Raw genomic sequence first — 25,334 nt, 5'->3', positions numbered from 1 at the left:
AAACAGTGCTCACTTTCATTCTCTCCTTATCTGGGAGAAGCAGAGTTTTTAAATAGAATAATAGAAAACAAGGTTAAAAAAAGCCCTACTAAACCATCTCATCTATTCCCTGGGAACCTGTGCAGGACTGTGGCTTGCAGTGGCTTAGCTTGTGTTTCAAATGATGGGTCTTCTAGCACCTCCCAGGGGAAGCTATTCCACAGCCTTACAGATCTCACACATAGGATTTTTCTCTTGACATTCACCCTATATTTTCCCTTTGTTAGTGTCATCCTATTACCCCAGGCTATACCCTTGGCACCAACCTAAACATATGTTTTACTCCTTATTCGCCTTCTTCATATATTTTTGCACTCTGATCATATCCTCCAAGACACCATGCAACAATATCCAGTTAATTCAATTATTCCTTGTAAAGGGCCTGATCTGACCCCACTGAAGTCACTGGGACTTTTTCCATTGACTTCAATGGGGTTTGGATCAGTCCAAAAAATGCCCCAACTTCCAAGGTTCTGAGTCCCTTTCCTGAGAGCCAATGGGAGTTGAGGGCACCCAGCACTTCCCAGGGTCAGCCCCCAAAGAGATCCTCCCCAAGACTAAAACACAAATAGAATGAAAAACTGGTGTGAGCGGGAAAAGACACAGGGACAAATTCAGATCCGGTATAAGCAGAGGCAACGTCAGTGGGTTCCTGTTCTGCCATCCCTTTGACTGCGCAGCTCCCCCTGAAGATCTGCGTGCGGAATGATGGCAGGCGATAGCCCAGTGGTGTCATTCATTTATCATCGCAATATCACTGGTGCCACTCTAGTGAAGCTCGTGTCAGTATTTCCATTACAGAGAAGTTCATAATTCAACCCTAAAAATGTCATCTCGGGCTCGAAGTTCACCGGCTGAGAGCAATTAAAAAAGCATTGGGTTTAAATCAGCTTGGGCAGGATTATTATTTTAGTTTACAGAGAGTAGAAGAAAATGGTGGCTTGCTTGGTTCATACTTGGCTTCGTTTGCAGTTTAAAAGAATTCAGTAACCAGCCATCCTAATTCCCCTTCAAGAATGGCATTGTGCAAGCCACTCAGTCACCGCCTGATCACTTAACAAGAATGGAAACAGCTGCATGTTAACACCGGTAAAATTGTTCCTAACTCAGGCTTCATATTCTTCCCCACATCAGTAGGTCCAACTGAAGCTAATGGGACTACACACAGGAGTGAGGATTATTTGTGTGAGTGAGGAGGGGTTGGAGGATTGGACGCCACAAACTCACAGTATCACTACAGCCTGTTTTTAAAGCACGCGTCAGTTTCACGTTGCAATGACCCATACACAAAATCCTGCTGAGTCCTGGTCATTCCCCGTGCCGTGAGTCACCCAGCACACTCTTCCTATTGCCTAGTTTTGCCTTGCCTTGGCCACAGCACCTGGGGAGGCCAGGGGGGCACAGCAGGCGGGTGCTACGCCTGCTAACCGCTCGGTTCCAAGCCAGGTGCAAGAGCCGCGCGGACCCTCCCCAGGTGCAAAGAGATTCATTGAGTCCCCACGCAGCTGGACCCACCCCGCAGCCTGAAACGCAGCGGAGGCACGAGCTGAAACATACAACAGCGGCTTGCGTGTATAATAGCAACAAGGATTTCAACGGGCTGGGCAGGTGTTAGCTCCGTTTTACCAGCGAGAAAACAAGGAGCCAGGCTAAGGCAATATTTTGCTTCCCTCACACTGGAAATGGAGAGGAAAGTGCTATTCAGCCCGAAGGAAGGGGACATAATCTGGCTTTATGCGACTTTCCCAATGCCATCGAGTGAGTGGCAAAGTCAGGAATATTCAAGTCTCCTGATCCCTAGTCCCCGGATCTGACCAGTAACTCAACCCCCTGTAGCCACCACGCCGGGAAAATCAGACTCATCACTTGTGTTAAAACAAAACAAACAAACAAAAATATACTGCAAGACAAAAAGGTAAATGAGACAGATTGGCAACAGCCAAGTAATCCGGAGTGAAGGCTGACACTCCTTTTAGTCCATCCTGTTGTGCATTGAGGCCAAGAGCTCTCAGGACAGTCACAGTGGATAATTTACAACACAACGCTTGCAATATACCTTGGTATAACCAGGTGAGACAAGGAGAAGTTGTCAAACCTGGTTTGGATCACAAATATTTCATTCAGAGGGCTCCGGATTCTGGGGTTTCCTGATTCCATGGGGTACACGGCAGAGATCCGGGGCTTTCCACCGCTGTCTTTCCCCCTTTGGGCACTCCCGGGCTTTCTCCTCATGGCTTGATGCTAGGAAGTGAATTCTCAGCCCTTTGGCTTGGCATCCCTTTTACGGGCGCCGTGATCCTTCCCTGACCCACAAGGCAGGGAAGACAGCAAGAAAGATCGAGGGGCAGCTTTCCTGGGTGAGGTGGAGGGGGCTGGGGAATCTGATCCCAGCCCTTGGGTAGCGCACACAAGGTTTCGCTTCTGCACTGTGCAGTTTCTGCTCTCTCAGGATCAGCCTCCCGAGTTGTGTTTACTCGCCCTGCCACAGAAGCGACATTGCAATGGAACCGAAACAAAGTCGAGCGGCCGCCGCAGGTGTGCTACACAAGGGCTGGTGGCAAGTCCCGGGCCGCTCCTGCTCCAGGGGAAGTCACATCGGAGCAGAATAGCCCCTGCTACTACAAAACGCTTGCACCATTAACGCGCCGCAGGGTGTGCGCGTCGCCCCCAGCGAACACCAGAAACAGCGGGTGCATAACAGAATCGGCACCAGAGTGGGCGACAACACAGTTGTGTCCTGGAAGCAGCCCTGGATCGACCTTCCCCAGCCGGGACCGTGATCCACCGAGCCCCCCAAACTCCCTGTGAAGTTAGCGGGGAAGCAGGGCGCACGGGATCGAGCACTTAGCCATTGACTAGAATAGAAAAAAAGCAGGCGCTGGGCAGCTGAACGCAGGCTGGGCGCGTTCGTCTCTCCTGCAGGCGGGTTGGGTTTGGCGCCGTGCACATATTTCGTCTTTAACTAACACACGATTTGATAAACGTCAGGAGCGATCCGGACCCGTGCTGAGAAAGTGACACAGCGCACACTTGAGGAGGAAAATCCCCGCATCGGGGGTGGGGGCAATTCCTGCAATCTGCGAGGACATAAAACTAGATTTCTTTTCTCAGCCCGAAAGAGCCAGGACTGTAGGAGATCGGAGGGCGAGAAAGGAAATTACCAGGGCAAAACTACACACAAGCCCAGAAAAGCGCTTCGGCGCTCGTCTTTCCCCATCACCTTCCCGGCTTAATCCTGCACTAGTCCAGGGAGCTAATTCATACCAGATACATCTCTAGGAATGTGGGCTATGAGGTGAGAGAAAAAATACAAAGCAGGCGAGAGATTCCCGGATCGGAAGCATTTTTCCCCCTCCCCAAATCCCACAGGTTTCGTTTATTTCTTCCAACTTGGAAAGGGGCTTTTGACGCTGATAACCTACCGGGCCAACGACTGGCTGGGAAGAGGGGAAAGGTTTGAACCGGCGGGAATGTGCGGGATAATCGCGAAATTAACAAAAGGCGACCCGGGGGTAGGCGGCGGGTGGAAATTACCTCTTCCCCAAATTCAGAGGCACACTTCCGAAGTGCAAAGGAGACGGCTGGGAAAGAGACGACTCACCCTCAGGTGAGCTAAACCCAGAGAAGGGCTGTACATTGCCCAGTTCGGTTTGGGATGAAGTTCTGACCAGTTCTGACCATTTACAGACAATAAATGAGATTTTACGAACCAACCCAATCGCTTTAGTCTTTTCAACACTAATCCACAAATATAAGGCTAGAAACAGACACGCATAACAAAGCTTCCGCCACAGCGCCGACAACAAATTCTGTATCTGTCGATTAAGAAACGATGCATCAACAGACAAATACAGGAATATAGATACAAAATCTATCCACGCAGCTCTAATTCAAACAATCTATCTGCATGGATCCAGGGGTAAAAACAATTACATTTACATGTGTGTGAGAAGATAAATACGTTCTATCCATAGACAATTCGAATTAGATCTCTCTACAGAGAAATAGTTTATCTATCGATCTGTATGTGGGGATAGAGAGACTCTTTGAATTGTTTCAGAGTAGCAGCCGTGTTAGTCTGTATTCGCAAAAAGAAAAGGAGTACTTGTGGCACCTTAGAGACTAACAAATTTATTTGAGCATAAGCTTTCAGCTCACGAAAGCTTATGCTCAAATAAATTTGTTAGTCTCTAAGGTGCCACAAGTACTCCTTTGAATTGTTGAGGTCTGTCTCCTGTCGCTATTGCATCGCAATCAGCTCACAGAGATATCAGTGCCTGAATTTTCTTCTCACCCAAACCAATTCCCTCTCCTCGCTCACCACCCACCCGCTCCACCTGCCGCTGAGATGGAATGTCCTTCTGTGCAAACAGGAGGAAGGAAAATTGCGCCCCAGGGAAGCGCACTGGGAGGCGGTGGGGTCGGCGGAGTTTCCTCCTGCTTCGAAGCAGGTAGGGAAATGCCCCTTCCTCCGATCTTGACCCCAGCACTGAGTGGCCCCGGCTGGGCTGCATATGGGACACCCCAAGGGATCAATCAACCAGCTCTGGAGCCCCGCATCCCAGCCCTGTAAACGGCGTTTTCCAGACATCCCTGAGCTACTTTTTCCTCCAGCCGATTAGTGTGAAAGAGTCCCAGGGAGCTAGAGATGAGTTTCATTACAAAGATGCTAAAACAGGCTCCCGGCCAGGAAAGGGGACGTCGCCCAGGGCTGGGGAGCCCTGGGATTTGGTCACAGTCCAGGTCAAAGTGGGCATAAATAGCACAGGGTGATTTTCCCTCTTGCCTGGGACTCAGGGGGTCAAGGACTCCCAGTATAGAGCGGAAATCGGACCTCATACGGAGGCCTTCGCTGTTCTCATCCGCAGTGTCTCCTACCGCCCTTTAGAGAGGACTTTTCGATCTGACATTCCTTCTCAAGCCAGGTGGTTCCTCGAATTCGAATCGAAGGGAATTGTAAGACCTTCTCTCACGCCTGCTGGGAGCGATATTGTAAGGGCGGGGAGCGGGACCAAACACTCCTCACACCCTATTCGTAATCGGTTACTTGTTTAGTCGAATTTAAAACAATTGTTAACGGGGACGATTGCCTAGAACAGTCATCATTTCGTTGTCTGGAATAAATAGAAAACCGGGGGTGTACACTGCAGAGAACGAAAGAGAAGGAGAGCGGTGTCGGACTCAGTTTCTTACTGGTAGAAAAAATATTGCTAACTCAGAGCAATTAAAAACAAATCCCTGGGGCTGGTACCTAGAACAGCAAAGGTGGCAGGTGAACAGTCCACAGCAAACACAAAGAAAGGGGGCTAGTGAAATTCACAACCCGCGTCTCATGTCTCCTCTTTGGTAAGGAGCGGGCTCTGAACCAGGGGTCACTGGAAAGCAACGATCTTTCATCCCCGCACAGGGGGCTTTCTGCGCGGCTTTTGCATTTATTTAATCAAACAAAATACAAACACACCCGCTACAACCCCAACAGATTTCAGAGTAGCAGCCGTGTTAGTCTGTATTCGCAAAAAGAAAAGGAGTACTTGTGGCACCTTAGAGACTAACAAATTTATTAGAGCATAAGCTTTCGTGAGCTACAGCTCACTTCATCGGATGCATTAAGGATGAGAGAAGGAGATAAAAGAGCCGGAGGTGAAACGCGGCTGCTCCTGTCCCCTCTCTCTGGAAATGTTTGACTCAGACTCTCCATTTAGCCGCTATGTCAGGGCTGCTCTGGACACATTTCCCGAGCAAGAGTTTTTGCTTTGGTTTGGTTTGGTTTGCTGAGGGGTGGGGGAGAGGGGGAAGAATATTGTTGCAAATCAGGAGAATCCGGGGGCTGCTGCTCAGGAAACCCAAGGGATGGAGCGCTCCAGATTAAGTGGAGGAGATTCCTGCAGCAAGATTCTACCCAACCCAGAATCCACCAGGATCTGGACTAAATGCCCGCCCCAGGAGCCTTTGCAGCCCCCCAGTCTTTCACCTGAGCCCCAGTGCCCAGCGGGAGCATGGGGGGGAGGGTTCCAGGAGCTGCCTAAAGATCGTTCGCTGTCCAAGCAGAGAGGGGCACAGAGCCCTTCCTGACCTACAAGTCCCTTGCGCAAGCACAACCGCTGGAAAGGCAGAGGGTAAGAAAACAGCATCTTTTGCCTGTCGGGGTCAGGAATTTCAACTCTGCCAGCCAGTGACCCGCTAGGCATCGAAATGTAAGCAACCAAAATACAAAAAGTGACTGACAAGGAATTAATTGATCAATGATTCCATTCCACACGAGACGCGTGTGTAAGCTGTTCAACAAGAAAGATTTGTCTCTAAATACACAGATGCTTTTACAGCCAGAGATTTGTAGAAAAAAAGATAACTAGATCAAGATATGTAGATACACGTACCTTTGAATATATGTATATATAGTATCTATCAACATATAGCATAGATATTGTGTATGCGAAAAAAGAGATAATTTGTATATGTCTATACATAATGGTATATAGCTAGACACGAATTTAATTATGCATGGATACAGATCTCTCTATAAATATACAGGTAATTGTGCGTATATACAGAAATAACGGTTTATACATTTATATATGTATACGAGAGAGATCTGTATCCATACATCATTAAATAGCGGTCTAGATCTAGAGATCAATATTTGGACAGATTGATACAATGGGATTTTAAGGATTTTTGACATACAACCTAGTCGTATTTGATCTAAACCAACTGACTCTTCATTATAAATACAGATTCTCTGACCCGAGCTATAAATTGAACCCTATTTCTGAGCGACAGGTCTGTCTCCGGATAAATGGTCGGATCCAGTTAATTCTCTCTCTGAATTCGGGAGATTGGTTTGGAGGCGGATTTTAAAACTCAGTAGCAAGAGGAGGAAATTTCTCCTCTGTATCATAAAGCGGAATAAAATGAGGTCGCACGGGCTCCATACAGCCTTTAAAACAATCCCCAGTTTTCTAGCCGGGGAGAGGGCACCACAGGTTAGAAAGATAAATCTAGAAAGGCTCCAAACAATCAAATACAAACAAAGGAACAGTCCAGAAGCTGAAACCCGTTCTTCTTATTCTAACGACCAAGATCATACCGGGACATTTTTTGCCACTCTTATATGTGCCCTGCTATCGCAAGAAAGTAACCGCACTTCCCTTCTGCTGGGTTTCAGACGGTAGCACAGATTTACGAGTCAAACTAGGTGTGAAAGGCCCCTAACTTTTCCTATAACTTCCCCCCACACGCCAGCCCGCTCCATCACTTTCCAAAGAGATCTCGCCGGAGAGGAGCTAACCTGGGGGGCGGGATGGCAGGGGATCTGTAAAGTACCCCCTCATCGGTGACTGTGACCCCCTTCCCGGCTGCAAACGCGACCCGGGCCTGGAGTGAGTTAGCAAAAGGATCTCCAAGCGAAACCATTCAGCCCACGGGGCGGGCAGTCTCCGTACAACGCCAAGCAACACGGTGTAACGTATAACAACGCACACACCGACACATCCGCATGCCAGCGCCCCGGTTAGCCAGAGACCTGTGGCCGCATTTGCAGAAAACTTGATCTGTTTCCCCAGCCATTTACATATCATGGTTTTTCCGGGCGCCCGGCTGATTTCACATCTCAGCGGACCCGAGACTTCCCCGGGAAAGCGCTGGAAACCAGGCAAAGCCCCGCCGGAAAAAGCCACCCAAGGGGCAAGGCAGAAATGCCCCAGGGCCGTTCTCAGTGTAACCAGAACACACGGGCTGCGAGCGCGGAGGAGAGACGCCGCATTCAGAGCGGAGCAGGGAACCAGCCCTTTGCCAGAGCATCTATCGCCTACAGGAGCGGCCGATCCGCGTGCTCAGCATTGGGAACAGAGCAAGAAATACGGGGTCATAACACAAGCAACGAATATTATGGAGTCTGAATGTGTCTATGTTATGTGTGTATGTATCTATATTAACACATACCGTATATATCAGTGTGCATATATATATATCCCCATATATATGCACAAACAACATATATACCAGCGTGTGTGTGTATATATATTTGTGAATATATATATATATATATATATATATATATATATATATGTACATACACACGTTATAAAACATACACACACGCATAGCTATATTATATATACACACACGTGTAGATACATACATATGCTTATAGTATAGCTATATTCCTGATACAGGGTTCACAACTAGGCTCTTCTATGCGTATAACTTGTCTCTATTCCTGGATCAGAGTTCACAGCTTAGCCTGAGCTACACTACCCTCAAGTCCAATTTGACAAAACAACCGCCTGGGATCTCCCCCGGCAGGCAGCTCAGCGGGTCTTCTCTCCTCCCCCACCCCCATATTTGGGAAGAGCAGATTGCAAATAAACTCCCCAGCGGTGACTTGCATTGGGGTCTCCCCACTCTTAGGAGCAAATTGGCGAGATGGGTGCACTTTCCGGAGATTTCCCCCCTTAGAATGCAGCGCTTAGGGGGTGTCCCAACTTCTTGCAAGGCGATTTAAAGTTGATGTGGCTGCGGGACCAGTATTTTGCTCTCATCTAGGAAGATTGTTTACTTCCCATTAGCTGCCTAGCAGCTCCTCTTCCCCAATCAGCACAATCATCCTGCATATCCAGTCTGCTAAGCTCTCCGGGTACTGCCTTCCCTGTTGCATATTATTATTTTTCTCTATATATTATTACTATTTTAAAAAGAAGGCAACCAACCTCATCCAGCCCCTTCGCAGGAATTTGCCTCACATGGAAATACCCACCCGTCTTACATTTCTCAAGTACTTTTTCCGCCCCTGCCTCTCCACATCTCACAGTGCAGTTAGCCACCCTCCCTGCACCATTTAGGCTTCTATCATTGCCAGTTTTCTTTATTATTAAATCAATGAGGGAAAAAAAATCCTTACGTTGCATTGGCACACCAAGAATCTCTGGAAGCCCCTTGACAGAACCTTCTGTAGTGAGTGCTGAGCTTTGCATCATTTTATTTAAATAGAAAATAAAAAAAATAAACGGCTCTATTTTATCTCTCTACAAAAATAAAACAAAACATTAAGTTTAAAGTACAATCAGGGCTGATCCTTCTACACGTGCCGGAGGACTGGAGTGGCCCTGCTTTAGCCCTGGTCTGTTTCAAATCTCTTTTGATCCTGCTATCCTGGGTTAGTGTATCCCGGGTTAAAGTGATGCTGCCGCAGCTCTTTTCGCTGGAATGCTGGTCCCCTGAAGGCAGGTTTGATTCATTCACACTGCAGGGAGTGAGCGTGACGTCACTTTCCGCAGGGAGACCCCGCCCCCTCCAACCAATCCCCTTACATCATGTCAGAAACTGGGGCGGGGACACCCAAAGGACAGAGCCCAGGTAAAGATTTTAGGGGTGGGGCCAGCAGGCGAAGTGGGCGCGGCCTGTGCCTTTATGGGCGTGGCCACCTGGCATTCAGCCCCGCCCCTGCCCTTCGAGGGCTATAAAGGCAGCGGCGGCAGCGGGTGCCTTGGAGCCGCTTGTTGTCTTGCTGGCTTAGCGCAGCCCTTCTGGTTGGTCCTGGCATCCCTTGTACCGGGAGGTTACCCCGGCGAAATAGCGGCGCCCCAGGCTTGCTACACCGGGGCAGGCTAGAAACCCCTGGGTCAATCACAGCCCACCGTACTATCCCTCGTTCCTGGGCATCGCGGCTGCTCCATTCCCCCCCCTTCAACCCCCGTCTTCCCTTCACCCTGCGGCTCCATCCATCTGCCCCTCCGCCACCCAGCCGCCGGACACAGCGGAGCCTGCTCCCTTTGTAACAAACGCTACGAGAAATCCACACGCCTCGGCTGCCGCTGGCAGGATTAAACGAGCCCAGCCGCCCACCCTTCCTCCCAGTTGGGGTTTGCCCCCCGTTCGTCTGGAAGAGCATGAAGCGCCCCATTTCCACGCGGCCTTCCTCATTTTGCAGCGCTCGTCTCTGCTCCAGCTTCTCACGCGCTTTATTCGTTGCCTGGTTCTGTCGTCCCTCAGCAGCTCTTCTAAGATTCCCCCTTTATCCAAATCGTTGCCGGTGTTTTATTCCCCCCTCTCCCCACGCTGACATACAGCGTCAGCTGCCGCTTTGCTTCACCTTGCACAGACCTGCCGGATAACTCTGGGCTCGGCATTTCGCACAGAGCATCGCGATTCTTTTTCGACGAGTGCCTCTTACATGGCCCCAAGCCGCGCACACATTGAAATGGCTCGGATCCCATGACTTCTTTAGCTGGAAAAATTCAGAGATCACACGAGGAAGCTATTCCTCCCGTCTCTGTTCATTATGAAGCTTTTCCCTCTTACAAACAATTCGAGCCACTGCTGCATTATTACGACACGCAGGGCAGAAAGGTCACACAGTGGAAAACAAACAGGTTTTTTAATGGCTTTTTTCACTTTATACATACAAAAACCTCTGGCCAGTTTTGCTAGCCCCAGTCCATCATATCAACATGAGCTGGATGACTGACTAATTTCATCTAGTTAATTTCAATATTTGCTCAGCCAAACATCCCCCTACTCTGGTTTGAGTCTGATTAGGAGACCGGTTCTCGCTCCAGGCAGGGCTGCGGTTATTCGGTGTTTCCTATCCTCTTTCTCTAGGCATTAGGAAGGGATGCTGGCTGGCTAGATTAGGAAGCTAGAATACCCCACATTAGGGCTGGAGAGCTCCAGCATTTGCCTTTTTTGCTGCCCACTGAACCTCCTCAGAACGGACCCCCGCCATCCCCTTTTCCCCCATGAAACCCAAGGCAGAAAACAGCCAGCCCAATGGCTTTCGATAGTACTCTGAAAACCCCGTCTTAATGTACAAGAAAGATGGCCTAAGAAATACCGCGCTCCACCTTAAAGATTGCAATGTTTGCCATTTGCTACTGCTCCCGTTCTTCCGGGTGGCTGACTGCTTTCCTCACCGGGGGCTGCCGGGGGAGGGTTTTGAAACAGCATATTTTAGGAGGTAAAGTCACTAACTAACGACTGAATGCATGTCATGCCCCTTCTGTATTGTGGACCATCCCCACGGATGGCAAGAGCCCTGCACACAGCCGTGTCTATTCCAATGCCAGCGATATTAAACCACGCTGGGAAATGGCCTTTACAACAGATGAGAGAGACCGAGATCAGGACTCGGTTAACAGAGACTTTTTAAACAAAAAGCAATAAGTGAAAGGAGCAAAAAACCGAACAATAACGGCGAGTGAGTTTCCCATCCCTGGGGCTGATTTACTGTCATAGAATCATAGAATCTCGGGGTTGGAAGGGACTCAGCAGATCATCTAGTCCAACCCCTGCTCAGAGCAGGACCAATCCCCAACTAAATCTCTCGGGTACCAGCAAACGAAAATATCAACATTTATTTCTCATGGAGGAATTTAAGACTCTTTTGCGAGGTTTAATAGCTGATTGGACACAGGTACTTTTCTAACCAATGTATCTGCTTCCTCCCAGCCCGCTGCACAGAAACAGTCACGCTTGGCTGGGAGCAGGGGAAGGAGGGTGAATCCCCCCTGTATTCTGCAAAAGGCATTGGGCTAAATTCATTCTTGGGGATGAATGGAGATGACCTCATTGCTCACGCATATTTCCCCCTCCCCACGCCCAACGGAATGGATCTGATTCATTGTGCTTACCTTGCCCGTCCCATCTCAGCTGCAGATCCTCCGTTGGCATAAATGGTCATCGCCCCCCCCCCACGCCTCTTGTCTCTAGCCTGTTGCCAGTCCAATAAAAATAACTTTTAGCGAAGGGGACTTTTACTGAGGATGTCCCCGGCTGGAATGCTACTGTGTCCGATCCGTCAAACAGAGCCTGCGATTATTAATTACTGTTATTGTTAGACGCTAGGTGTGCAGGGCAAAAACATTTGGGTTTGTCAAGTCAGTAAAAGGCACAAGTGCAAAGAGCTAAGCCTTGGTGAAAGATCCTAACACAACTATTTGGCAGAAGGAATTATGAACCTGGCTAGTAAATTCTATGTCTGGTAGCCCAAAAAGCAAACACCAAATAAATTTGAATTTAAAAACGGGGAGTTACTATCTAGAGTTAGTCAAAAAGTTAACCAGATTAATGAATAGGTCAAATTTTCATTAAAACCCAAGAATTTTAATGGTTTAGCAAAAATATTCACAAAAATATTCATCCCATTTTTTAGACCAGCTCTAAAGCTGGTTGAATTTTTCCAAATGTTGACAAAAAAGTCATTGAAATGTCAATATTTTCCTTACAATTTGCACCCAAAAATCATTATTTTTAGATCAACTCTTGTTTGATGAGACTAAGCATTGGGGCCAGGGAGCAGAGAATGGAAAGGAATAAGTTCTCACAAGGGCAGGACACAAGTCCCAAGCTGAAGAGCCAAATCATTCCCATATAGGTAGGAAAATGTGTTTCATAACCCACCAGCAGCCATCCAGAAGGTTCAGGAGTTCATGTGGGACTCTGGGACTCTTCTAGAGGAGTTAATTTTCAGAGATAACTCCTCCAGATGCAGAAATCTTTTTATCTTAGGTATTTATTTCATTTTAATTGCCTGTGTTCTTTAATTAGGACAACGTTAACTATAATAATATAGATGAGAGCTCTGTATCACTTTTCATCTCTGGACCTGCAAGTGTTTTACAAAGGGAGAGAAGAATCATCTTAATTTATACCTGAGGAAACTGAGGCACAGAGTGCGTAAGTGACTTGCCCCAGGCAACACAGTCAGTGGCAGAGCTGAGAATAAAACCCCGGGGCAGATCCTCAGCTGGCCCTAGGTCTCCTGGCTATCTGTCCAGGGCCATAGTGACCATGGTGACTCCCAAGATTCAACATCATACTTCCATAAGTCCAGTGGACAGGTGGCAATCACCAATTAAACAAAATATTCTGTGGTGACAATACCAGTTAAACAAAGTGGAGGAAGGAAAAAGGATACATGGCCATGGATGTTAAAAAGAAACAAGAGAATTCAGTTGAGTAGCTGTGCAAGAATGTTTTGAGACGTTTCACTGCTGGAGAGCTTCTATGGGTGTTTACACTGGTTCACCACAATGAGAGTAAGCACACAGACATTTCCCAAGTTCCCCTTTAATTCAGGGGAAGGGAGGGATGAAGATATGAGATCCTAGTCTAAGACAAGGGGTGAAGTTAATTCCTGAAGTAAAATCATTGACGTTTAGTGCAGTTAAATACCAAAAGTGAATTTGGCCCACCCAATTTAAAAAGCATAGGGGGAGAATGTAGAGAATTTCCACACACAGAACACTTGTAAGGAATATGGCATAACATATCCCATATTGCTATAGATCTATCTGTCTGTCTATCGGAATCTTCTGCATGAGAGAGGTCTCCAAATGTTGATCTTTTCCTGATACATAATGTTGAATAGACAATATATCAAGAAAGAACAAAATACCAAAGATAGTAGGGAAAAAAACCTCCCATGAGATTCTTCATTACAGACAAGGGAGCCACATGACATGGTTTCTATCAATATTAATAATTATGCTAGCACCCATTATATGGGAGGTTGCTATTGGGGATGGATTACTGTAGTGAATTGCAGAAATCAATGCATTAGATCAAAATCTATTTTGTTACATCCATAGGCCATAGATGGAGAACATTTCAAAAGCTCTGTGTCTGTGCATGTTTTTCAGGATTCCTATGGCACATGGCTTCCAGAGCCAAGCAAAGACATAATATTAATTCCATAGTATGCACCTACTAAACTGGTACAAAGTCAAGCTATTCCAGATGAGGTCAGGTTGACAAAGGCTGGAAGGAAAGCCGTGCAGGAGAAGGAAAAGCATGTGTATGCTTGGGGTGATGGATAAAATTGCATAAACAGACTAGGGGTGACAGTCAGAGGGAATAACTAAGAGGGTATGGGAGAGATGACATACAGGCTCCTAAAGAATCCCTTCTATGGAATGAGAAAAGTGCTAGCCTGCAAAAAGACTTGCTCATTGGCTCTGGAATTGTCCAGTCTCATCAGGGAAAAATATACATGAAACAAGTGATAGCTGGGGAAGGGAGAGGGCAGGAGAGGAAGAAGGAAATGGAGTAGAAGTGTCAGCCAAGCATGAGACTTTAAAGTTTAACAAATGTCCAGTATTCGCATGTATATGGATTTTCCCAGGCACACGTTCTTTATTTTCCCCAAAGTAAATTCAGGATTAATGGACACAAACACTTCTGCTTTCTGCATCTATCTACTTCTGTGACCCCATTGCCACAAATAACCAAGTTCTTTACAAACAGCAATGAATATGTTCTCACCACACCCCCGTGAGGCAGATCAGTATCATGTGCCCCACGTTACACACAGGGAACTGAGGCACAAAGAGATCAAGTGATTCTCCCAAGATTGCACAGTCTGTGGCAGAGGCCACAGAACCCAGATCTCCTGAACCCCAGCCCAGTGCCTTGAATCACAAAGACCCTCCTTCTTCTCTAACTTAATTTATCCCCAGATCCCCGTTAATGGAAATACAATCCCTTCCATGCTATAGGATCTAAATGCAGGAACAAAGTCAGTCAAATGGAGTAGGATCCGCTCATATTCTCTTACCCTCTGCTAACTGAAGCACAGTTTAAAGGAACAATCCAGTGTTACATAAGAAGGCTAGGAAGGAATAGATTTTTGTTGGTAAAAGCGGATAAACGTTGATTTCACATTACATGCACAGACTGACAAAAATTATTTCCAGCAATAATAATCCAAATTTATAGACAGGAAAAAGTAAGAAAAATGCAGCTTGAGAACTTACTAAAGTTTTATTTAAGGCTATTTACTTTTTTATGATGGTGACAATTTGTGTTTTAATGGTCCTAAACCTTTCACTTTTTGAAGCTCGATGTCTACTGTCATTCAATAATTGTCTGCTCCCCATCCCCCATAGTTTCCTGAAACTGTGAAAATGTAAATAGATAAAAATTGAAAAAATGCTTAAGCCCTTAATTTTGCACAATGGTAAAAATTTAAATAGATAAAAACATTTTAAAATGCATAAAAATAAATATCAGTGTTATCCATCAAAATTATTTTAAAAAAATCAAATTCTGCAGAGCATATATATAAGAATATTCAAATAAAACCTCTTATTGCAAGGCAAAGCAAATTATTTAAAAAAAAAATAAAGTGCATTAAATAAGACAAATAAGAATGCTGCATTGCATATATAGGTCATTCCAGTAGGAGTCTGGTAGTGAATAAGAAAAGAACAATTGTGCTTATTAGAAGAGGCTAATTTAACTACAGGATCAAGATGGAGACTCCCAAAGCTTTGCAAAGAACTCCACCCCTAAAAGATAGTGAGTGACAACACACTCAACCAGTGGAGCATAGGCAGACTCATGACATCATGAGAAGAACTCCCTCTGGCTGTACACAACTCTGAGGGTACAATACAGTGTTACTCAGAAGTGTTGCGCGCTCAAAATGCCAGTTGAAGTTAGTGAGAGCTGTGAGTGCTTGGCTCCACTGAAATTCAAGCCTGAAGCAACTACCGAGAGTTGATTAATCTTTGTGCATGTGTCACATGCATCCACCAACTCAAATCTGATGATGCAAAGCAGAATGGAGAGAAGCAAAACATCACAGCATTTCAAAGCTATCATAAGGCAAGTTGTGCTATTTAAAACCAAGTGTTGCTTACTTTAAAAGTAGTTAAATCTGCTCTTAAATTGCCCCGCACACACACAATATACTTTCCCACCCTGCAGATATGGGGCTGATATCCATGTGATCAATGCATTTGTCATGCACCTTTGAGCCCTCCTTATAATAAGGATATGAAACTCAGGAGAGCTGGTAAGATGAACTTTATTTCCTGGACTCAGTGACCTGACCTGGGTCAAGGCTAATACCCTGACACGTAACAGAGGTCCAGATACACTGACTCTAGTAGTCACAGTTACACCCATCTGCATTCTGCCAACTAATAGATACATATAAATGTATATTAGCCAATGTCTATTGGACAGCTCCCAAAGAATGATAACTACTCACTAGAGCTTTCCTTTCTGACGCTCAGGAACATCTTCCAATCAGCACATGGGAATCAAACCACAGTCTCTTCAAGGCAGTAGGCTCTACATGTAAATCACTCTGAGAATTACGCCGCAGTCACTGAAAGGCCCTGGGATCTCTGTGCTAAGCCAGGCAGAATCAAGCTGCAGTCTTTCAAGTGCAGAGAGATTTAGAAGTCAGCTTCTGGGGTGGGGGGAGCAAACCAGTCTCTCTCTTCAGCACGGTAGGAATGACACTCCAGCCTAGCCCTCCACCCCTCAGCTGAGCCCCGGCCTCCCAAGTGCATTAAGACACCCACAGAGTGCAGCCGCCTCTAGGGAATGGAGCTGCAGTCTCTTGAGCGCAGTCTGAGCTGTGTCTCTGGGAATCGTACAGCCGTCTCTGGAGGGTGACTATAAGCACAAGACAGACCGCTAGGAAATTGGAAGGCAGATTCCTAAATGCAGATCTATAAGCTGGGCTCAAAGCGCAGCAGAACACACAGACTCACAGCCATCACCTTCCTTCCCTCCAAGATTCCCGTTCACATTTGGAACCTGTTTCCCTAATTATTCCATTGCTAGTGGAAACCAGCTCATTCTTCTTCCTCTCCAGAACTCTATGATTTATCTTTCTGTCTGGATAACAGCTTCCGCCCCACCCCCTTCTCCTTGGGGAATTCAATTTTCATTCATTTTTCTGCTTTGCTAGATTGATATAGACCCTCTGCCCTGGTCCATATTACTCATCGCAGCAAAGAAAAAGCAAGGAGGGCAATACAGAGCCAAACCTCAAGGGAGCTTCCTTCTTCCCCAGGGGGAGCCGCAAGGAGCTGTCCAATGAAAGAACAGGATCTATCTTCCCCCTTGCGCTTTGACTCTCCATGGCTTTCCAGTCATCCGTCATCCATTCCTCTACCCTCCTAGCCTTTCTTTTGTCTCTCGACTTCCCCTCTGGCCATCTGGAATGTGCACTCTTATTTTCTGGTTGTCTGTCTGGCACAGCACTGTTACCAGGACACAGAAAATCTATGACACAGGTGGCAGGGTGTGGTGGGCCAGAGAGACAAGAGACCTGGTTCTGGGGCTGTTTTCTTTACCAGCAAACGCCCTTCTTTTCAGCAAAACTAAGGGTATTTTTTGGGGGGGCAGGGGAATCCCATTTCCACATAAAGTACAAAATAGTTTCAGGATTTGCTTTGATTTTTGAAAAATTGACCTGGGGGGGGGGGGAAAGAGAGCAGACTTTTTTGTGGAAAGAACTGGGCAGTTTGTACAAGTGACAACCCTGTGTCCCTGCCAAAGAAAGGGAGTTTGACTGGGAGAATTGGTGCGTCCTCCCAGGTATCATGTGTATACACCTCAAAGAACTCCTTGGAAGAGCTCTTTAAACATGATTCCTTTAAGGGTGAAACTCACCCCTGTGCAGAGCTCCAGCACAAAGGGGTACATCCTCAGCTGGTGTATTGTCATTGGTCCATTGTGGAGCTATGGCTGTTTATACCAGCTGAAGATCTGCCCCCAGAGCCTAAATAATCAGGTTCCAGTGGGATTTAGGTTGTGCACAGGCCAAGTGTTAGCTCTCTGCAATGGCAGGAGTTTCACCTGCTCTGAGCTACAGTATATCATTTTCTAGGGAGTTGCCCTTCCCTCATTTTTTGGGAATTACTAGGGAGGTTTGCATGAAAACAGGGCCTAGTATTCTCTACTATTAGTAAAAACTCACTTGTTCTTGCTGTTTATTCTCCCACCAGAAGTCATAATCCTCTGCTTGTGGTCTCATAAGTCTCTGCTTTTGACATCCTAAGCAAATGTTTTAGCAGCTCATTATGATGTCACAAGCAGAGGATTATGAAGTCACAAGAACAGGATCATGGTTTAAGGTAGGGAATGAGCAGAAGCCCTGTATTCTTGTACGTGTACAGCAGATATAAAACCAGAAACGCTCTGGAAACCCAGAATTATTTTGTTAGGGTAGGGACTGTTGTCTATTCTGGGTTTGTATCACACCTGACACAGTGGGGGCCTGATATTGATTAGGGCTTCTGGGTTCAATACAGCAGTGTAGTTGAGAGTAAATGAAGGTAGATGGAGCTTACCCACTTCTCATTTGGGGAATACATGGAGTTTAGTTGAGGTTAGTTTACCAACTTTTTTTTTACCCACTACACCACTGCTTCAGTAATAAAGCATAAGAAATCTATAAGGAGAATTTATCTCAGAGTTTCCCATGAGGAACCGGTTGCTTCTGATTGCAAATTCTTTGGTATAGCAATGTATCCAGCCCCGTGTTTGTACAATGCTTAGCACAACGGGCCCTTGATGCGAACGGGGATCTCTAGCTGCTACTAGTAATATTAAAGAATAACACAACTAAATAGAACCCTGCCACACCTGTGTACATTTAATGTATATAAATACACACCCACCTTAACAATTTGTGTGTGTGAATGTTAGCTTTGTTCTTTATATAATCAGAAAACCTTGGCCCCAGTTCAGCAAGGGATTTAAGCACATACCTAACTTTAAGCACTCGTAGGAGTCAGTGGGCCTGCATGTGCTTAAGTACCTTGCTGAATCAGGGCCTGTGTGAAGACAACTACACCCATGCCTGGAAACACTAGAATCATACAGGCAGCGTAAAGCGATTTCATAGATTCATAGATACTAAGGTCAGAAGGGACCATTCTGATCATCTAGTCCGACCTCCTGCACAGCGCAGGCCACAGAATCTCACCCACCCACTCCTATGAAAAACCTCACCCATGTCTGAGCTATTGAAGTCCTTAAATCAAGGTTCAAAGACTTCAAGGAGCAGAGAAGCCTCCCTCAGTCAACCATGCCCCATGCTACAGAGGAAGGCGAAAAACCTCCAGGGCCTCTCCAATCTGCCCTGGAGGAAAATTCCTTCCCGACCCCAAATATGGCAATCAGCTAAACCCTGAGCATATGGGCAAGATTCACCAGCCAGATACCCAGGAAAGAATTTTCTATAGTAACTCAGATCCCATCCATTTAATATCCCATCTCAGGGGATTTGGCCTATTTATCCTGAATATTTAAAGATCAATTACTTACCAAAATCCCATGTTTAACCATCCCCGTATTTTCCCACAACTGTGAATGTTTAAATGTAGAAAGATGCTTTAAAATAAACATTGATAGTATCCATCAAAATTATACAAAAAAAAAATCAAATTCTGCCAAACTTACATATGTATATGTTTAATATCTGCACACCAACTGCTGATACACTTTGGAGGATGCACTGCTAATATAACAAAAGCTTTGTTATGCATGTTTCAGAGTAGCAGCCGTGTTAGTCTGTATTCGCAAAAAGAAAAGGAGTACTTGTGGCACCCTAGAGACTAACAAATCCACTAGAGCACAAGCCTTCGCGAGCTACAGCCCACCCCATCGGATGCATTCGGTGGAAAATACAGAGGGGAGATTGACACACACACACAGAGAACATGAAACAATGGGTTTTATGATACACACTGTCAGGAGAGTGATCAAACAAAAGGAACCTTCTACCCGCAGTGGCCCTAGGGCTGGTATTCTGATGTCAGGTAGGCTCAAGTTTCATTCATTCCGTGCTAGCATGCAGTGTTATTGTAGCTGTGTCAGTCCCAGGATATTAGAGAGTCAAGGTACTCCAGGGTAAGATCCAGCCCTCCAAAATCATCCCACTGAAGGGCCTTGTCTCCATTGCAGAAAGGCTCACGGATTGGTAAGGAGATAAAGCCCCTTTCACTGCTAGGTCAGCCACTGACATCCAGCCCAAGCAAAAGACACCACAAGTCACTGATGGCTGTTCACTGGCTTATAGGAAAGGAGTGTGGTGGGTCTCAGCCTGGTTCCCACTGTCGCTGTCAGCCATAAAACATGCTGACAGTTTGCGCCAAGCTGCCAAGGATGGTGGAGACTGAGCTACCTCCTCATCCTCAGAGGGGGTCTGTCCATGTCGAGGGCTGGGGCACATGGGTGGGGAAGCTTCAGCGCTGCTGCCTGGAGTGGACCTGTTCCGGTAAAGACACAGGATTTGGCTTCAAGGGCTGTCAGCTGATCACCTTTCACCAGCACTCAGTCCACTTAGAGAAACAGTCCTAAAGCCCAGGGTGGGAAAATGCTTCCCAAGTGCTTCCACGCACACACCCATCTCCTGCCCACGGTAACTAAAGACCAGGCAGGGCCAAAAGATGCCCTCAGTCTGCACTGGAGAGACAACTGATTAGGTCAGTCTGTGCTATGGCCCTTGGGGTTACTCTCTGCTTTCACAGGGGCTGTTTTCACTTTAAGAGGAACAGCGGACGGGGGGAAGGGGAGATAAATAATCAGCTGAAAAACCAAACCCACAAAGAGTGCAGCTCCAGCCCAGAGCCTGCCGCAACAGAACCAATGTGAAAAATCGTCCCCCAGTAACGTTCGCAGCCATCAGAGCCGAGATACAGAAAACAATCCAACCCCAGCCCTTCTAAAGGGAATCAAGGACTGTTCAGAGACAAGGGTTGGGCTGGCAGGATCCTCTCCATTCTGCAGCTCCCAAGCACCCACGAGCCTCGGCGGCAAGCCCTTATTGATCACACAGACAGGAATACCTGAACACTTAGCCATAGCTACAACACAGAAATTTTTTATACAGAACGCTGCAATAGCCCCTCCCCCATTCCTCCAGTGCTATCCATTCTATACCCCCTCATCTTGCATACCCCCTTCCTCGAGAGAGACGTGGATCCAGGTACAGAGTATTTACAAACACGGACGAGCTTCTGTACTCACCAGAGGTTGAAGAAAGAGTCTCCCATTTCAGGAACTGCAGAGCAGGAGGATGCTATTTTAAATGAAAATAATTAAACATTAGCTGAATCCATATTTCCTCAAATACACATACATCGAGGAGCCTGGGTCCTTGGGGGGACTTATTTAAATGCCCCAAAAACAAGCTTAAGAGGAGAAGAAAACAAGGTGGAAAGGGAAAGGGAAGAGGCAAGGGTGGCAGGTCTCCCAGAAGAGAAGGTGCTTTGATCCCGCTCTGAAGCTGGGAAAGTGACTCTGTGTGTGTGTCAGGGGAGGACGGGGGAGGGAGGGGAGCCTGGAAAAACCACCTCAGAGAAAATTAAATTGCACTTGAGGGCAAATTCTATTAGGGAATAGCGACTGTCTCTCAACAGCCTGTGTCCATTTAGGTAATTAGTCGCAGGCCAGGAAGTTCCATCCCGAAGTTGGTTGGGTGAGGGGAGGAGGGGACTCTCCTTTCTTCAGAGGAGTTTGAGTTGACCCATGCAGGTCTGCCATTATCCTACTCTCTGTCTTACTACTGCTTACCTGGACCTCATCAGAGACCCAGGTCCCACATGGCCTTGCTGTTGCTCCATGTTCAGTCACACCTCTTGCCCATCTGAATCCCACTCTGTCCTACACAGACCTGATACTATAGTATCCCTCTATTCTACCTCTCACCTGTCCCTAATTCCAAATCCAGATGGGCTGTTGCCTCAACTCATACCTGACCTTTATGGTGCAGGACAATTCCCTTCTCCTAATCAGGTCTTTGCTCTCATGCTTCCCCCTTTATATTATTATGCTCCCTGATGTCTCTGGATCTCCTGGGCCTGTCAAAATCACTAGAATGAGCCCATTCTCCCAGGAAGTCACCTGGAATAATCTCTTATTGTAAAATGGAGAAATTGGAGGCAGTAGCTCCTATTCCAGCCCAGGGACATTTTCCATATTCCAAGGTAATGCCTGCATGCTCTCTCCACCCATGTTGCAGGGAATCTTTTCCCTTTTCAAAGGGGCTGCCAGAACAACCACACTCATAGCATGACACCCAGAAAGAACCTCTATTCACAGATTACAGAGACATCCAATTCAGAAGTCGAGCAACCCTTAATAAAACAATGCTACAGTATTCCACAGTGACCACCCCAACACCACATCTCATAGTGTTTCCTATCATTGCAGTAGAATATTGCAGTGTCTTCCTGCTATGTAGAACATACACACAGAGAAGTTAGATGAAAACATAAAGTACTCCTACTGGAAGGTTGCAACACAACACTACTTTATTTCCTAGACTACAGAAAGATAACACACAAGGACTCCAAAACAGAGAGAGACAAAGCAGGCTGCTCCCTAAAACAGAGAGGCTCAACTCACCCCATCTTACTCTAGGCTGACTGTTGACTGCCTGACTGCTGCTAGGCCCAGATCCCACACTTCTCTACAGACTCCCCCTCCCTCAACAGTCCTGGAAGCAGGAGCAAGAAAACCCATGGAATTTTAAGTGATAGATTACAATGGGAATACTATACACCACATTTCCTTTAGAAACAATCTCTTAGTGAAGACATTGACAGCGACCTCACAAAGGTCTGTGCCTAACATCAATCCAGCAAGATGGGGCAGTGAGTTAATGACCTCAACATAGGGCCATCCCTTGAGGGGTGCAGGGCCCGGGACATAGGTGCCGAATTTCTAATCTGCTGGGGGGTGCTCCCCTGGCTCTGCACAGTCCCTGCCCCCGACTCCACCCCTTCCCCTAAGGCCCCATCTTGCCTCTTCCTGCCCCTGCTCTGCCTCTTCCCTGCCCAGTTCTGCCCTCTGCCCCAAGCGCCCTCACTCTTCTCCCTTCCTCCCAGCACCTCCTGATGGCGCAAAACAGCTGATCCATGGCAGGCGCTGAGGGGGGGATGGGGGACAGACGCTGATCGGTGGGGCCCGTCAGTGGGCAGGAGGTGCTTGGGGGAGGAGGAGATTCTGGTATGGAGGCTTCTCCTTGTCCCCCACCCACCTGCCGCTTGCCTTCTCACCCCACTCGCCCACCTGCCTCACCTCCCCACCCACCTCCTGCAAGGCCCCCCAAAGCGCGGGCCCGGGGCGGTTGCCCCAATTTGCCACACCCAAGGGACGGCTCTGCCTCAATGCTTCCTTGAGACCAGGCCAGCAAGCAGAGCTGCTGACCTAACAACTTCAGAAAGAGCTCGCTCTTGACCTTATTCCACTAAGGTAGTGGCCCTTGGCCAGTCACCTCACAGAGACCTGTGTCTTCGTATTGCTCCTACAAGCTAGCATTGCTGAGTCGGGTTTAAGGTAGGGATGTGTGTCAGAGGGGAGCTTAGCTTAGCTCCTCCTCCTCCTCCCCCTTCTTCTAGGCATAGAGGACTCTGCTCCCTCAATAGCTGAATCGGAACGAGCTCCTGGAGGCCTGCTTCGCGTCTGCGTCCTCTGCAAAATGAGCACAGGTAGAGAACCACCAGGTGCTCCCTTATGGCAGAAGGTGGTACTGCACCCAACGGTACCATAGTATATTAGATATCAGGGGATAACCATGTTAGTCTGTATCCACAAAAACAACAAGGAGTCTGGTGGCACCTTAAAGACTAACAGATTTATTTGAGCATAAGATTTTGTGGGTAAAACACCACGTCTTCAGATGCATGGAGTGAAAATTACAGATGCAGGCATTATATAATGACACACGATCCATTGTCTACAGCCAAGCCCTAAGATACAACCGAATTTGCTCCAATCCCTCAGACAGAGACAAACATCAACAAGATCTTTATCAAGCATTCTTAAAACTACAATACCCACCTGGGGAAGTGAGGAAACAGATTAACAGAGCGAGCCGGGTACCCAGAAATCACCTACTACAGGACAGGCCCACCAAGGAAAATAACAGAACACCACTGGTGATCACGTACAGCCCCCAGCTAAAACTTCTCTGGCACATTATCAACCATCTACAACCTATCCTGGAAAATGATCCCTCACTCTCACAGACCTTGGGAGGCTGGCCAGTCCTTGCCTGAAGCAAATACTCACCAGCAACTATACAACACACCACAGAAACACTAACCCAGGAACCAATCCCTGTAGCAAACCTCGTTGCCTATGCTGTCCTCATATTTACTCTAGTGACACCATCAGAGGACTCAGCCACATCAGCCACACCATCAGAGGCTCATTCACCTGCACGTCTACTAATGTGATATATGCCATCATGTGCCAGCAATCCCCCTCTGCCATGTACATTGGCCAAACCGGACAGTCCCTACGTATGGACACAAATCGGACATCAGGAATGGTAACATACAAAAGTCAGTAGGAGAACGCTTCAGTCTTCCTGGACATTCTATAACAGATTTAAAAGTGGCTATACTTGAACAAAAAAACTTCAGAAACAGACTTCAAAGAGAAACAGCAGAACTAAAATTCATTTGCAAATTTAACACCATTAATTTGGGCCTGGGAGTGGCTGGCTCATTACAAGAGCAGCTTTGCCTCTCCTGGAATTGATATGTCCTCATCTGTTATTGGGAGTGGACTACATCCACCCTGATTGAATTGGCCCTGCCAACACTGGTTCTCCACTTGTGAGGTAACTCCCTTCCCTTTGTGTGTCATTATATAATGCCTGCATCTGTAATTTTCACTCCATGCATCTGAAGAAGTGTTGTTTTACCCACGAAAGCTTATGCTCAAATAAATCTGTTAGTCTTTTAAGGTGCCACCAGACTCTTTATAGTATATTAGAGATACTACACACCTCTTATAACATGGCTGACAGCTGGGGCATTATTGGTGGGACTGAGCCATCCCAGCTGTCCCTAGCTTGAAGTGTGGTTTGTAGACACCGCCATCAGAATCATGCATGATAAGAAAGTTGTGTGAATAATAACAAAAGATACAGTCAGTGCTTCATGAGCTAATACATTGGCGAAAACCCAGACCCTGCTGGCTGAGCTGCAGCATGGACACTGTACAGGAATGCTCCATCCCAGGGCATAGGGTGACAATCCTGAACTATATCATAGTTATTGAAATAGCAAAACAGATGAGGGTAAAAAAGCCCTAAGGAAAGGGTCATTTGTTAGGAAGTCCGGCCTATTTAGTTTAGTTGAATTGCTCCGTTCTGCCTCAGGACAGAGTGGCCAGCACCTTTTCTGCTCGCCTTGGCATGAACCCTGTGTCTGGCTCATTTAGACCATGAAAAGATGCATGGTGCATATTCACATCTTGCAGCAGAGCACAAGTGGCAATTGAGTTACTCTTTCTTGAGCCAGCCCCGAGGAAGAAGCTACCAAATTGCTTCATGTGGTTAAGTCAGGGCAGTTGTGCTGGCCTTGAGGAAAGCCTGGGCCAGGTTCTTAGAAGGAGCTGGAATGCCCCAATCAGGATTATAGGAAGTCTGGTTATTGGCCTCTCTTTTTCCTGCCTGCACTGGCAGCTGTAGTTCCCTCTGTAAATTTCACTGCTCTGCCTGGCAGTAATGCTGAGCTGAGCAGCACTTCCCTACA

General features: G+C 46.9%; 1 protein-coding gene and 1 long non-coding RNA gene across 2 annotated transcripts in view; both read right to left on the bottom strand.

Annotated features, from left to right (window-relative positions):
* The window catches only part of LHX4 (LIM homeobox 4), a 58,162-nt gene extending 49,148 nt beyond the window's left edge, over positions 1–9,014 (bottom strand). Inside the window, exon 1 of the mRNA XM_038413783.2 lies at positions 8,939–9,014. Coding sequence (XP_038269711.1) covers positions 8,939–9,014 — 76 coding nt within the window. The remainder of the gene's footprint in view (positions 1–8,938) is intronic.
* Positions 9,015–14,206: 5,192 nt separating this feature from the next.
* Positions 14,207–20,826, bottom strand: LOC119860757. Its single transcript, XR_005294628.2, has 3 exons — positions 20,812–20,826; positions 19,311–20,051; positions 14,207–14,217 (listed from the first exon to the last, which is right to left on the bottom strand). It is a non-coding gene; the product is annotated as an uncharacterized LOC119860757 (long non-coding RNA).
* Between the last annotated feature and the right edge of the window lie 4,508 nt (positions 20,827–25,334).

Source organism: Dermochelys coriacea, chromosome 8 (genome assembly GCF_009764565.3).
Source record: "Dermochelys coriacea isolate rDerCor1 chromosome 8, rDerCor1.pri.v4, whole genome shotgun sequence".
Lineage (NCBI taxonomy): Eukaryota > Metazoa > Chordata > Testudines > Dermochelyidae > Dermochelys > Dermochelys coriacea.
The sequence above is the reverse complement of the archived record's forward strand: the minus strand, read 5'-3'. Positions and strand labels throughout refer to the sequence as shown.